At 61.6% G+C, this 13418-nt stretch overlaps 1 protein-coding gene across 2 annotated transcripts in view; it reads left to right on the top strand.

Moving 5' to 3' along the window:
• INTS1 (integrator complex subunit 1) overlaps positions 1 to 12727 on the top strand; it is a 29897-nt gene extending 17170 nt beyond the window's left edge. For both annotated transcript variants that reach the window (XM_072836708.1, XM_072836709.1), the window contains exons 26-47: positions 37 to 198; positions 893 to 1039; positions 1443 to 1541; positions 1774 to 1898; positions 2884 to 3138; positions 3679 to 3838; positions 4130 to 4270; positions 4660 to 4831; positions 4911 to 5034; positions 5723 to 5853; positions 6365 to 6452; positions 6547 to 6773; positions 6865 to 6988; positions 8178 to 8311; positions 8764 to 8956; positions 9593 to 9720; positions 10021 to 10133; positions 10555 to 10668; positions 11551 to 11621; positions 11911 to 12002; positions 12109 to 12218; positions 12370 to 12727. In XM_072836708.1, the coding sequence (XP_072692809.1) occupies positions 37 to 198; positions 893 to 1039; positions 1443 to 1541; positions 1774 to 1898; positions 2884 to 3138; positions 3679 to 3838; positions 4130 to 4270; positions 4660 to 4831; positions 4911 to 5034; positions 5723 to 5853; positions 6365 to 6452; positions 6547 to 6773; positions 6865 to 6988; positions 8178 to 8311; positions 8764 to 8956; positions 9593 to 9720; positions 10021 to 10133; positions 10555 to 10668; positions 11551 to 11621; positions 11911 to 12002; positions 12109 to 12218; positions 12370 to 12485 (3026 nt within the window). In that variant the 3' untranslated portion in view covers positions 12486 to 12727. The remainder of the gene's footprint in view (positions 1 to 36; positions 199 to 892; positions 1040 to 1442; positions 1542 to 1773; positions 1899 to 2883; positions 3139 to 3678; positions 3839 to 4129; positions 4271 to 4659; positions 4832 to 4910; positions 5035 to 5722; positions 5854 to 6364; positions 6453 to 6546; positions 6774 to 6864; positions 6989 to 8177; positions 8312 to 8763; positions 8957 to 9592; positions 9721 to 10020; positions 10134 to 10554; positions 10669 to 11550; positions 11622 to 11910; positions 12003 to 12108; positions 12219 to 12369) is intronic.
• The last annotated feature ends 691 nt before the right edge of the window (positions 12728 to 13418 follow it).

Genomic DNA, 13418 nt, shown 5'->3' with positions numbered 1-13418 from the left:
AGCTATCCTGCTGCTTACCACCTTGTCTCCCCGAAGCTGGTGATGGCGAGTTCCAGGCTCTGCTAGATATCTGGTTCCCGGAGAAGCAGCCTCTGCCCACAGCCTTCCTGGTGGACACGTCCGAGGAGGCCCTGCTGCTGCCCGATTGGCTGAAGCTGCGCATGATCCGCTCAGAGGTCCCTCGCCTGGTAGACGCTGGTACGGGGGTGGGCTGGCCTCACACCTCTTGTATGAGCCTGGGCATTCCCACCATCACATGTGGGAGGGGATAGCTTGGTAGCCATGTAGGCGCTGGGGCGTTCGTTATGCAGCAGGTGCTCATGGGGGTCTCGGGAGGTGTGGCACTATGCTGGGCTTTGTAGTGAGCACCATGCTACCCTGGCCCCGAGTACCAGCCCCTCATTGTCTGGCAGGGAGGCCAAGGGGCTCCATGGGAGTGAGCAGTGCCAAAGGCCAGAGAGAAAGTGGCCTGGGAGTTTTGAGGGGAGACGAAAGGGCTGGGTCCTCTGCACTGGTTCTGGGGGATGGAGTGGGAGGGGGGTGGCCTGTTTGAGGAGGAACAACAGCAGCCAGTGCAGGTGAGTAGCACCTGGCCAGGGGAAGACAGCCTGGGAAGCAGTTTGGTACACAGTGGGCCTAGTTTGGGAAGCAAGGGGAGGGCACACTCTAAGGAGCCTGTACTCCTTTTAAGTCACAGGGAGCCAGTGACATTTCTAGGGGAGCTCAGGGGCAAGAAGAAAGGAGCCACAGGGCTTGCACATGGCTTCAGGGGGCAGAGTGGGGGAGCCAGTTTATGAGCCGAGCAGTGAGCTGTGAGCCTTCTGGGGCAGGGAGTCTTCCCTGGGGCCCAGGGACACCGAGCGAGGGGTCACCAAGCAAGTGTCACCCTCAGCCCTACAGGACCTGGAGCCCCAGCAGCTGCTGCTCTTCGTGCAGTCCTTCGGCATCCCCGTGTCCAGCATGAGCAAACTCCTCCAGTACCTGGACCAGGCAGTGGCTCATGACCCCCAGACCCTGGAGCAGAACATCATGGACAAGAGTAAGAGTCAGGGATCCACATGTCTGCTGCATTTTTTGACCGAGCGCCTGGGGCCCTGCATGAGTGACAGGGATGGTCTGGGGGCAGAGGGCACTTAGGGCAGGCACTCTTGGCAGGAAGTCAAGCCTGGAGCACTCAGGAGAAGCCGGGCTGCTGTGTCCCAGCACACCCCGGGCATCCCAGGTGTCTGTAAGTGCTCTGGGGTTTGTGGATGGAGGAGCTGCAGGGGCGTACTCAAGGCTACCAGGTCCTTTGCTGAAAGATCCTGTAGCTCAGGTTGTGAAACCATGTGCTGGGGTGTTTGGGGAGCAGGGATGGTATTCCCAGAGCAGATTTCTATGGAATGGGGGGACACTCGCTCTCCTGGATTCAGGTGTTTTAACTGCTGGCTGCTGGCCCACAGATTACATGGCTCACCTGGTTGAAGTTCAGCACGAGAGAGGAGCATCCGGAGGCCAGACCTTCCATTCCCTACTCACAGCCTCCCTACCACCACGACGAGGTACCAGCCTGTCCCCCTGCCTCCCAGCTCAGCCCACGGCAACATAGGGCCTCCCCAGACCCAGGGCACACACTTGTCAGCTGCCGGGGTCCGACTTCCCAATGTAAAGGCCCTGCTTCTTGTGGCCCTCAGCAGGCCTGAGTGTGGCTAGGGTGCTTGAGGGGTTCCAAGCTCCTGCTCTAAGCCAACCATGAAGGGTCACCACCTGAAGCCTCTTCCTCTTTCTCTGCAGACAGCACAGAGGCGCCAAAATCCAAGAGCAGTCCGGAGCAGCCTTCGGGCCAGGGACGGACCCGGGCTGTGACCCAGGTGCGAGTGCTCGCCCCTGAGGATGACCTGGCCGGCATGCTCCTACAGGTACCGCCGCTGCTACCTGGGACAGTCTCTCCAGAGGTGGGGTGCCCCCAGGCTCAGGGAGGGAGGGGCTTCATCCTACAACTCCACATCCATGGGGGACACGCTGGAGCCTGTTGTCCTAGTCAGAGCTGGGCGACCCTGGACCAGCCCCCTCCCTCCCTCCTGCCTCAGCGCCCTCACTGGGGAAAGTGGCTGGTTACCATGCCTCCCACCCCACTTGGGTCGTCAGGTGTGTTTTGCTTTGAGGGTGGTGCCTGGAGGTGGCAGGTCTCTGCAGGACTGGCTCAGTTGGCATGAGCCCTCAGCCACATGTGGAGTCCTGAGGGCCGACCTACTCTGATGATACCGTGCTTCATTTATACCCCCCATACAGTGTGCCTTCTAAAGCGGAGGGTCCCTGACTTTCAGCCTGTCCAGAGTTGCATAGCTGTTGTTTTTGTGCACTTAGGAGAGTTGCACAGAAACTCCCTAGCATTCTCTCCCTAGCCACTGCCGCCCTGCTCCCTGCCCCCGCACCTCTTGTGGACACACATGTGCAGCCTGGAGTCCCCGTGTGGGTGCTCATCTACTCACACGGCGACGTTCACTGTTGAGTGCTTGTGTCTTTTCTTGCTCACACGCTTGCACACACACTCTGTCTTGACTGGATTTCCCTGGACTCCCAGGCCCGTGCTTGGGATGCTACGGCCCACTCACACCCTCTGGGTTTGGTGCTCCGTTCTGTAACTGGGGCGACCAGTGTTTGCAGGGCGCTGGGCTAGCCTGCAGTTTCAGCCTAAGCAGGGACCCCCATGCAGGCCCCCTTCAGGAGTCCTGGGCGCCCACCCTGGGTGCTTCCTTAGAGCATCCAGTAGGGACTGCTGCTGGCAGCACCTGGGCACAGTCCGGCCAACAGGGCGTTAGCAGTTGTGGCACAGGTGCAGGGCACAGCAGTCGCACCTCCGCTGAGCCTGCCTTCCTGATGCTGCTCCTTTTTCTGCACCAGATCTTCCCGCTGAGCCCAGGCCCGCGGTGGCAGAGCTCTAGTGCCCGCCCTGCTGCTCTTGCGCTGCAGCAGGCCTTGGGCCAGGAGCTGGCACGAGTACGTCAGGGGAGCCCCGAGGTGTCAGGTGTCACAGTGCGACTCCTGCAGGCCATCGCTACCCTGCTCAACTCCCCGCATAGCGGAGCCCTGGTGATGTCCATGCACCGGAGCCACTTCCTTGCCTGTCCTCTGATGCGCCAGCTCTGCCAGTACCAGGTGAGTGTGTCTGCAGCAAAGTTCTGGGCTGTGGGGAGCCACGCAGGAGGGCCACTGCGTGAGTTCCAGCACCTTGCATCCCAGGCTCTGCCCAGCTGAGTGTCCTAGCTGTGTCCCTTTGTGGGCCTTGGTCCTTGGTTTCTCAATGGACAGAGGACATAGGCTTCTACATAGCTGGGTACGGAACACCTACCTCTGTTTATGGAATGTTTCCAGTAAGGAGAAGGAGGTAGTGGGGGTAGTTCCCAGTCTGTGCCTGTGCCCTGGATTTCGTAGTCTGGTACTGTGTGTTATTCTGTGTGCACGTACACGTGAACGTATTAGTGTTTGTACACATGCATGTGTATGGTGGGGCGTCTCATTTTTCTTCCTGAGCTGTGAGAAGGTGAGTCTCGAACAATAGGATATCTCACCAGCTCTGGAGTTTGAAAGGGTCTGTCTGAGGCCCTGGCGCATCAGGGGCAGCATGATGGCCAGAGACTCTGTTCTGGCCTTGCCCTGGCTCTTGTGCCAGTTCTGAGCTGCGGGTTGTCCCCACAGCGCTGTGTGCCCCAAGATACCGGCTTCTCATCGCTCTTCCTCAAAGTGCTCATGCAGACACTGCAGTGGCTAGACGGCTCCGCTGGGGAAGGGGGGCCCCTGCAGGCCCAGCTCAAGCTGTTTGCTGCCCAGTACTCAGCACGCCGCAGGATCAGCGACGGTGAATGCTGGCAGGTTTCTGGGGGGTGGGGCCTCAGGCTTGCGGCCACTCTCCTGGGGCCAGGGGAGAGGGGCCGATGGCCTCCTTAGTGCAGGGGTGTTAGCTCTGGTGCTCTGTGGGCCCCAGATGGACATCAATGTGGACGTGGCTGAGGGGTTGGAAAGCTAGGGCTTTGGGGAGCAAAGTAGGATCCCTAGTGGGAAGTGCATGTGAGACCTAGGGGCTTCCTGGACAGAGCAGGTCACAGGGGCAGAGGCCTGTACCCTGGGTCACATATGGGCTTCCTTGCAGCACGGAGTGGGCTCCTGCGTCTGGCTGAGGCCCTGGCATTCCGAGGGGACTTGGAGGTGGTCAGCTCCACTGTCCGGGCTGTAGTCGCCACCCTCAAGTCAGGAGAGAAGTGTGGTGTGGAGCCTGAGCTCGTCGGCAAAGGTACCTCAGGGCTAGGAACTGTGAGGCTCCCCAGTTTGGCTGCCTGGTGCAGAGGTTCCCTCCTGGATGCCCCCAAAATGAGGGCTGTGGAGAGGAGTGGCAGTCTGCCAGGAAGGCCCCATGTCCAGCAAAGTAGCCCTGGCGTGGGCTCTGCTATTGGGATTTTGTGCATGTGGGGAGCCCCCCCGCCCCCGCCCCCAGTGATGGACTCAGATCTGTAATCTCTCTTGAGCCTTTTTCCTGGGGCAAGAGCCCAGAGCCACTGCTCACCATGGGCCACCCCAGCCTAGGCATGCAGGGCCTCCCTGGCCTGTGGACACCCTGAGGCCTGCCTGTCTCTATCCCCTGAGCTGGAGTGACACGGTACATGCTTTCCATTTTCCCTACAGTCCTCCGGGGTCTGATTGAGGTGGGGTCGCCTCACCTGGAGGAACTGCTGGCTGCGCTCCTGGCCCCCGCCCCCATGTCACCGACCTTGAGGCCTGTGGCAGTGGTGAGCTCCCTGCTGCTGCAAGACAAGGAGCCCCCAGTCCCAGGGGAGCCAGAAGCTGATGGCAGCAGGTGAGCTGGCAGGGTGATGGCTGATCTGTGGGTGGCCCTGACTGGCTGTTTCTGAGCCCTCTCCCCACTTTCCCTTCAGCTCAGAGGCTGTCCAGCTGGGACCCTGCTCAGGGCTCCTGGTCGACTGGCTGGAGATGCTGGACCCTGAGGTGATCAGCAGTTGCCCTGACCTGCAGCAGAGGCTGCTGTTCTTCCGGAACGAGGTGGGCTGTGCTCTGCTCTGAGGGCTGATGGCCTGTGCTAGCTTGGGCATGCTGGGTACGGGGCTCCCAGGACAGCCTCCATGTGGACTCTTTCCACTGGTTCCAGCAGAAGCCCGGGCCTCTCACTGGCCAGGATGGGTGCCCTGTCCCCTGTGACCAGTTATTGCAGTGGCCAGATCTACTTGCTAAGGCAGGCGGGTAGGAGGGGGACCAATGCTTTGTGGCCCTGAGCCTCCTGCAAGGATGGGAGGTCCTGTGGTGAGCCAAGCAGAAAGTGGAGCTCAGTACCTCGCTGGGAATGGGTCCCCCGAGAAGCCTGTGGGGAGGATCTGGGCATCTCAGAGAGCTCTGATCACCCTCCTGTGTCCCCAAGTCCCCCGATGTACTCCCAGTCTGTGACCTTTGGATAAGACTCTGGGGGTCCTGGGAGCAGGAGTTGGGGATTTGGGTGTTTCTCATCTTCATTTGTGTGTACTTGCCGTCTCTGAGGTGCTGGTTTGGGTCAGCACATGCTGTATCTGTAGCATGCCCCAGCAGGGCCCCATGTGGTTCAGGGCTGCCAGACTTGCTCTGAGGCAGGAGCTCCAGGTTGTTCTGGAAATAGCCCTCTTCCTCTCCTTTCTAACTGCTCGAGGCCAGGCAGCCATTCTGCCCAGCAGGGACCATATCTCATGCCCTTCCTCCGCAGGGCAAAGGTCATCCGGGCCCCCAGGTGCCATCCTTCCGACCCTACCTGCTGGCCCTCCTGACTCATCAGTCCAGCTGGTCCACATTGCACCAGTGTATCCGCATTCTGCTGGGCAAGAACCGGGAGCAGAGGTGAACACCCTGATCCACATCCCTCTCTGGCAGGCCAGGTGGTATGGTGGCCACATCAAGGGGCCCTCTAGTTATCTGATCCAGCCCACCGCACACTACTACCCTGAGAGGGGGCCCTGCAGCAGGTGTTACCACCCTGGGGATACAGAGTCCACCTGGTCCAAGTGTCGCTGCTCTGGGTGACCACCAGATGGTCAGCAGGTGAAATGTGCACTCCTCGGATAGTCTCCATGGTTGCTGTCCATGCTGTGTGCTGTCGGGCCATCAGGCCTAGAGGGTGGGCAGGACCAACGTTCGTTTTGCAGATGTGAGTTACGGAGAGGTCAGATGGGGCAGGGTGGCCCATATCCTTGAACAGCTGACCTGGGCACATACCTAGAGAGTGTATGAGAAAGTGGTGCTTGCAGCCTAAACTTTCCATCACCAGGGCCTGTCCTACCTTTTGTTTTCTCCTGCATCTAATATTTATCTTTTGCCTGGAAACTGAGACAAAGTTCCCATGTCTTTGCAGGTTTGACCCTTCAGCCTCTCTGGACTTCCTCTGGGCCTGCATCCACGTTCCACGGATCTGGCAGGGAAGGGACCAGCGCACCCCTCAGGCAGGTCTTGGGGCACACTGCCCTGCAGGGTGGGGTGAGGCGTGTGCAAGCCTGTCCCATCTGTCTTGGTGCTGACTGGTGGGGCTGGTTGCAGAAGCGGAGGGAGGAGCTGGTGCTGCGGGTCCAAGCGGCAGAGCTCATCGGCCTGGTGGAGCTGATCCTGGCAGAGGCAGAGGCCAGGAGCCAGGACGGGGACGCTGCTGCCTGCAGCCTCCTCCAGGCCCGGCTGCCCTTGCTGCTCAGCTGCTGCCGTGGACATGACGAGAGCGTTAGGAAGGTGACCGTGCACCTGACGAGCTGCCTCCAGCAGTGGGGCGACAGGTGAGGGCGCCTGCCCCTTGCCCGTTCCCCCCACCCCCTGCCCCCCCAGCAGCCCCACCCCCCCAGCAGCCCCACCCCCCATGTCTTGCAGTGTGCTGGGCAGGCGCTGCCGGGACCTGCTGGTACAGCTCTACCTGCAGTGGCCGGAGCTGCGGGTGCCCCTGCCTGAGGCCCTGCTGCACAGTGGAGGTGCCACTGGGAGCAGCACCTGCAAGGTGAGCAGAGGGTGGGTGGCCTGATGAGGGGGTGGTCAGGACCGCTTCCGACCCCTGTTCTCTCCTGGGGCAGGCGCAGAAACCCAAACCAGGTAGCCGAGAGACACAGTTCCTCAGATTTAAGAACAAAGGAGGACATATGAGTGGTGCTGGTGCATCTGGGCGGCCCGTTTTCAGGGGCACCTGAGGGCAGAGCCCCCCTCACCCCTCTCGCCTGTGGCGCCTCCTGGAGGGCCCGGAGGCAGTCTTCTCTCCTTAAAGCAGCCCCTTAGGCTGTGGAGCAGAGCAGAGGAGCTTTCCGCCCGCACCCCATTTCTCCTTTATAAGGCACTGTAGACACACAGCTTGCTGCCTGGAGCTGGCATGGGGAGTGATGGCGGCTGCGTGTGCTGACTGCCCAGAGCGTCCCTGTGCCCTGGCACCCTCTCCCTGCACTCCCTGGCCCCTACCTCAGAGTTTGGGCTTCCTGGAGCATTCTCTCTGGGGAGTCGCCACACATGCTTCTCACTGGCCATCTTTGGCTCAGCGTGGTCCCAAGACCCAGCAGTGCTGCAGGGCGTCACACCAGCTTGCTTCCTGTACCCCTGCTGGCGGGCCCTGGCACCGTCAGACTGCACAGCCTCGCGCTCGTGCAGATCTGTGTGTCATCTGCTGGCGCTGCTTTGGGGAGGATACGGAGGTTGTGTGCAAGTCTGACAGGCCTTCCGCACCCACCTCCGAGGTTTAGCTTCGAGTAGGACTTGTGACATTTTTAGTACAATGCAGGGAAGTTGGTTTTTTATGACGTTTCCTTCTTTTTTTTATACATATTGTTTTGTACAGTTGAGGTCATGCTTCATACACCATGTCAGTTTCACATGTCCATCAACACAGTACCTTGGCATCGAGTGAGAGCATTTATTTTGTGCAGGAGTGAACTTTGAATACCATGTGTGAGGCTTTCTGGAGGCTTTGGCTTTGGCCTGTTTGACAGGCACCCAAAAAGCACAGGAGTTGGGGGGGATGAGAGGGACAGCTTTCTCTGGTCACTGTGCGGCCATTCCAGGTCCTTGGGGAACCTGGGGCTCTCCACCCCCAGTGAGCCGCATCACAGGCCCTTCCAAGGTGGACTTGGGCCCTGGGTAGGGCAGACAGATGAGACGCCAGGGCTACAGGTGGCCCCCAGTCCTCACCGCCCCCATCTCCTCAGCTGGACGGCCTCATCCACCGCTTCATCACCCTCCTTGCGGACACCAGTGACTCCCGGTCATCAGAGAACAGAGTGGCCGATGCTAACATGGCCTGCCGGAAGTTGGCTGTGGCCCACCCCATCCTGCTGCTCAGGTACCGGTGCCCTGCTGCACTCCAGCAGGCCCTCTGATGGCTCTTCACGTCCTGGCTGTGCTCGGGTGCTCCTTGAAGAGCAGGTTCTGCGTCTAAAAGCTGCTGTGCAGAACACAGGACAGGGACAGCCCATGCGGCACAGGTATGGCTGTTGGGTTCTTCCTGACTGAGCCGGAGCCAGGCCCAGGGCTCTCCCTGGAGGTGGGTCAGGAGAAACACCACCTCATAGACGTGGGGCCAGGTGGGGTGGGCAGGATCCCAGTACCCGGCCCCTCAGGCTGTGCCCTGCAGCTTGTTGGAGCTGGGCATGTCTGTGAGCCCCAGGCTATGTGGGCAAGCCAGGGTGGGCCGCTCTGCCTCTTGTGCTCCAGAGAGTGGGTTTCCTGTGGGGTCGGGCAGGAGTGTTGGATTTTGGGGGGAGCCGACCCCCGAGCACTCTTGGTTATCCCCAGGCACCTGCCCATGATCGCTGCGCTCCTTCACGGCCGCACCCACCTCAACTTCCAGGAGTTCCGCCAGCAGAACCACCTGACCTTCTTCCTGCACGTGCTGGGGGTCCTGGAGCTGCTGCAGCCTCAGGTGTTCCAGAACGAGCACCAGGGGGCGCTGTGGGACTGTCTGCGCTCCTTCGTCCGCCTGCTGTTGGTGCGTGGGCCTCTGCCTTTCAGACAGCCCACCCTGGGCGGTGGGGCCCCTCCTGGGCCCGTGTGCCCCTGTCACTCCTCTGCCCACTGTGCCCTCCTGTAGCCCCCACCACCCTTGGCCCCCTTCTGCTCCCTCGGCCCTGGCCCAGCCTGACTTTTCTGACCTGGGCTTGGCCAGGTTTGTTGCCCTCTGCCTGAGGCTAACATGGGCTCCTCAGAGTTCCCAGGGCACCTGTGTCACGAGCCTGGCCAGGCCACCTCTCCAGTGGCTTCTGCCGCCCACCTGAGGCCCAGCTCCCTGCCTGTTGTGTGCCTGGGGAAAGCCCGTGTTCTTTAGGGGGCTGCTGCGAGCCACAGCTGGGGCTGAGTGCTGCCTTCTCTGCGGCCACGGTGCCTTTGTGGGGTCTGTCACCGATCTCCTGTTATGCTCTGCTTGTTCCAGTTAGGCATCTGCCTGGCTGCCCTGGCGGCTCACGAATGGCAAGGCCATTTTGGGGACCCTTAAGATAGTGCCCCGCAGCCAGCACACGGCAGTGGGATTGCTGGTATCTGCGGGTCCTTCCTGAGACCTCCCAGGCAAGTGGGGTGGGCAGGGCGGCAGCGCTCTGGCTGTGAATGCACGGCTTGTGCTTTGCAGAGTTACAGGAAGTCTTCCCGCCACCTGGCGCCCTTCATCCACAAGTTCGTGCACTTCACACACAAGTATGTGACCTGCAATGCCCCGGCGGCCGTCTCCTTCCTGCAGAAACATGCGGATGCGCTGCAGTGAGTGTGTGTCTGTGTCTATGTTTGGCCTCCACAGGCTCTTTCTGGGGAGGGTCCAGCCTGCAGGCTGTAGAGAGGCACATCAGGGGTTACCAAGGTGAGGGGGGTGGGGGTGGGAGGTGGCAGGGCGTCTGCAGCGCTAGAGCCAGAGGTGGCAGGGGCTCTGGTCGAGGGGCTGCATCAGTGCCACGCCATTACAAACCTGCTCTCCGGGGCTTCCGGCCTCCTCCCACGTCCACCTGGCTCCCTGTCTGCCTCTCACCTGTGGCACCTTCCTCATGGAGAATCTGTTCTCCCCAGCGACCTGTCATTCGACAGCAGCGACCTGGTGATGCTCAAGTCTCTCCTTGCAGGGCTGAGCCTTCCCAGTAGGGACGGCAGAGCCGACCGGGGCCTAGACGAGGAGGGTGAGGGTGAGTGTGGCCCAAGGGGGTTCTACCAAGAAGGGGCTTCAGGCCTGGCAGCCCTTAGGACCATCCTGGTGTCCCTGTGGTGTGTCCCAGCTGCAGCCGGGCAGGGCACTGCTATGTGTGTGTGAGGTCACACTTGGTGGGGTGAGAGAGTGAAAGTCCTGTCTCCCAGGCAGGTTCTAGCGCTCACTGTTCCCACATGTTTATGGGAGTGCCCGTGCATGCCGGGCATTGTGCTCAGCCCTGGGGTCATGTGGGATTCCGGGGGCTGCTTGGCAGGGATGGCCCTTGCTCACAGGCAGGTTCTGGAGCCTAGGTATCGAGTGCTGCCAGGGCAGACCTTCCCTTGGGCCCTGGGCAGATAGGTGCTCCCAGGGTGGGCCATCCCTGTCCCCAGCCTGACAGCACCAATTCCGGCTTCCAGATGAGAGCTCAGCTGGCTCCCTGCCTCTGGTCAGCGTCTCCCTGTTCACCCCCCTGACGGCAGCAGAAATGGCCCCCTACATGAAGAGGCTTTCCCGGGGCCAGACTGTTGAGGGTGAGTTGGGGAGCCTGACTCCAGCAGGCCAGTCAGTCCCATGGCGGGCGGTGGGCTCCCGTTGCAACCCTGTGACATCCTTGGTCTGATGAGGGGTCTGGCCCTCCAGAAGACAGCAGCATCCCTGCCCGGTCATGGGAGGAGCAGAGAGGGCCTTAGGGAAGACAGAGGCTCCTGGAAGGGGCTACTCTGCTGGCGGGCTCACTGGGGAGCAGGCTGTAGACAGTGGAAGATCGGGGACCCCTGGGGCCGAGGGGCACCTACACATGGGAGGCCTGACTATGGGCTGGTAGGGGAGGGCCACTGTGCACGAGAACAGAGAGCAGGGTAGCTGCATGGACTTGGGCCGTTGGGCACATGGTGGTGCTGGCAACCCTCTAGAAGGGTGTGCATCTGGGGGGTCGGCATCCCTCTGCGAAGAAGACGAGGAGCCGGGTGCCACCTGGCAGGAGTGGCTCCAGGTGGCCAGGGACAGGCAGCTGAACAGGGTGGTTCCAGGGCATACTCCTGGCCTCCTCAGACCTGCTAGACGAGGGTCTGGGCGGGTCTGCACCTCTGAGAGCTTCCCAGTCAGCCAGCACCTGCAGTTTGGCTTGCTGACCTGGTGGCACTGGGAAGCCAGCATGACTCCTGCTGCTTTTCCTCTTGAGGTGCTGGGGGACTCCTGGGCTTACCAGCATTCTGATGGGCCACACCACCCCTGGAGCACGTGGGGTCCTTCTGTTGGAACGTGTGCAGGGCCTGGCAAGGGGTCCCTGTGTGCCCACACTCTGCCACACCTGGGACACCAGGCTGTGGCCCTGAGGCTGCCTGGGGACACGGGTCTAGCCCTGAGTCCAGCAGCTGTGGCATGGCCCTCAAGTGCCCCTCTGCCCATCCCAGATCTGTTGGAAGTTCTGAGTGACATAGATGAGATGTCTCGGCGGAGACCTGAGATCCTGGGCTTTTTCTCGGTGAGTGAGCTGGGGCCATGGGAGCCCATCAGTCTTCTGTAGGAGGTGCGCCATGCTGGGGGGATGGGGTGCAAGTCTGAGCCTGGCCCTGTGCCAGGTGCTCCCAGGAAACCTACCCCTGCTCTGGGCTGGAATCTGCAGACTGCCAGTGCTTCCCACTTCGGGTCCTGAGGGGGTGGGGGCGTGGGGAGTGGGGTCCCCTACAACTCTCCGCAGTCCTGTCATGAGGTCTGGGGGCCAAGGGGCTGAGCTCCCAACAGGAGCCCCAGTATCACCCCTTCCCCTGCAGACCAACCTGCAGCGCCTGATGAGCTCTGCTGAGGAGCCCTGCCGAAGTCTGGCCTTTGGCCTGGCCCTGCGCTCCATCCAGAACAACCCCAGGTGAGCCCAAGGTCCCTACCATCCCAGCGCGCCAGCTCTAGCCTGGCCCTGCCAGCTGAGGGCGTGGGCCTGGGAAAGGGGCCTGCCTGAGTGTGTGCCTGCTCAGCTTTGCAGCGGACTTCTTGCCCACATTTATGTGCTGCCTGGGCAGTCGGGACTTCGAGGTGGTGCAGACGGCCCTCAGGAACCTACCCGAATACACCCTCCTTTGCCAAGGTGAGCCCCGGCCTGTCCTGCGCAGAGCGCCTACTGCCCCTGGATACCTTTGCTCCCCGATGCCCAACTCTCAGGGAGGCCCAGACGCCCCACTTCTGAGAGCCGCCTGCTGACTGGGGCCTGGACGGGTGCCGTTCTGTCTCTCCCATAGAGCACGCAGCCGTCTTGCTGCACCGGGCCTTTCTGGTGGGCATGTACGGGCAGATGGACACCAGCGTCCAGATCTCGGAGGCCCTGAGGATCCTGCACATGGAGGCGGTGATGTGAGCCGGGGTGGCAGCCTGACTGCACGCCAGCCCTGGGTCCCTCTGCTGGTCACCTGCTGGTCTCCTCCGGGGCAGGGAGGGTGCCCAGCCGCCACAGAGCTGAGCAGGGGCAGCACCCAGAGCCCACGGCTGGTGACTCCCTGCCTGCACAGTGACAGAGACATGGTCCAACGCCAGCAGACGCTGATGTCTCAGAGAGCCGTGACAAGGAACTGGTTTTAAATGAAACATTCTGAATTCCGAGTGCTGGCTGCCTGGTGTTCACCTCCCTCGAGGCACCTGGGGGTTGAGCTGGGCCCCGGAGGGGGAGCACATGCACTAGCCTGACCCACTCCCTCAGCCCCTGCTCCCTGCTGTCCATACTCGGCCCACTCTTGGGTTCCCCACTCCGGCAGTGTGAGAAGAGAGAGGCGGCAGCCCCTGAGCACTTGTGTTGGATGGGGCTTTGTGGAGCCGCCTTCAGGGTTCCCATAGACCCCAGAAGGGGCCACAGGCCCAGGACCCCTGGCTGTGGGCGTCCGTGCAGGGTGCCAGCTGAATTGCCCCCAAGCACTGGCTGAGGGCCCAGGATGATCCCTTCCACTGGAGGGCTGGGGCACCCCTGAAGGAGTGTGGGGGCGCAGGTGTACCCCAGTGAAGGTGAAGGTACCCTGCCCGAGAACTTGGCCTGGAGGTAGTGGGGAGGGCAGTGCCCCACCAAATCGGCCCCTCCCATGAAACCCCAGGCCCAAGGCAGCGTTAACTTGTCTCACCCGGGGTGGGATAGGGGAGCCCCCCACTCCCTCTATGCCCCCAGCAGCACAGATGTCACCCTATCTTGTCCTCCTACTGGCTCTTCGTCAGCACCCGCTCCGCTGGTAATGGACCCCTGGTCTCCCCACTGTCCCCCACCCCCCAGGCTCCCCTGCCCTCTCCTGCTCAGCAGAGCCACGAG

The sequence above is a fragment of the Canis lupus genome, chromosome 8 (genome assembly GCF_048164855.1).
Source record: "Canis lupus baileyi chromosome 8, mCanLup2.hap1, whole genome shotgun sequence".
Classification (NCBI taxonomy): Eukaryota; Metazoa; Chordata; class Mammalia; order Carnivora; family Canidae; genus Canis; species Canis lupus.
The sequence above is the reverse complement of the archived record's forward strand: the minus strand, read 5'-3'. Positions and strand labels throughout refer to the sequence as shown.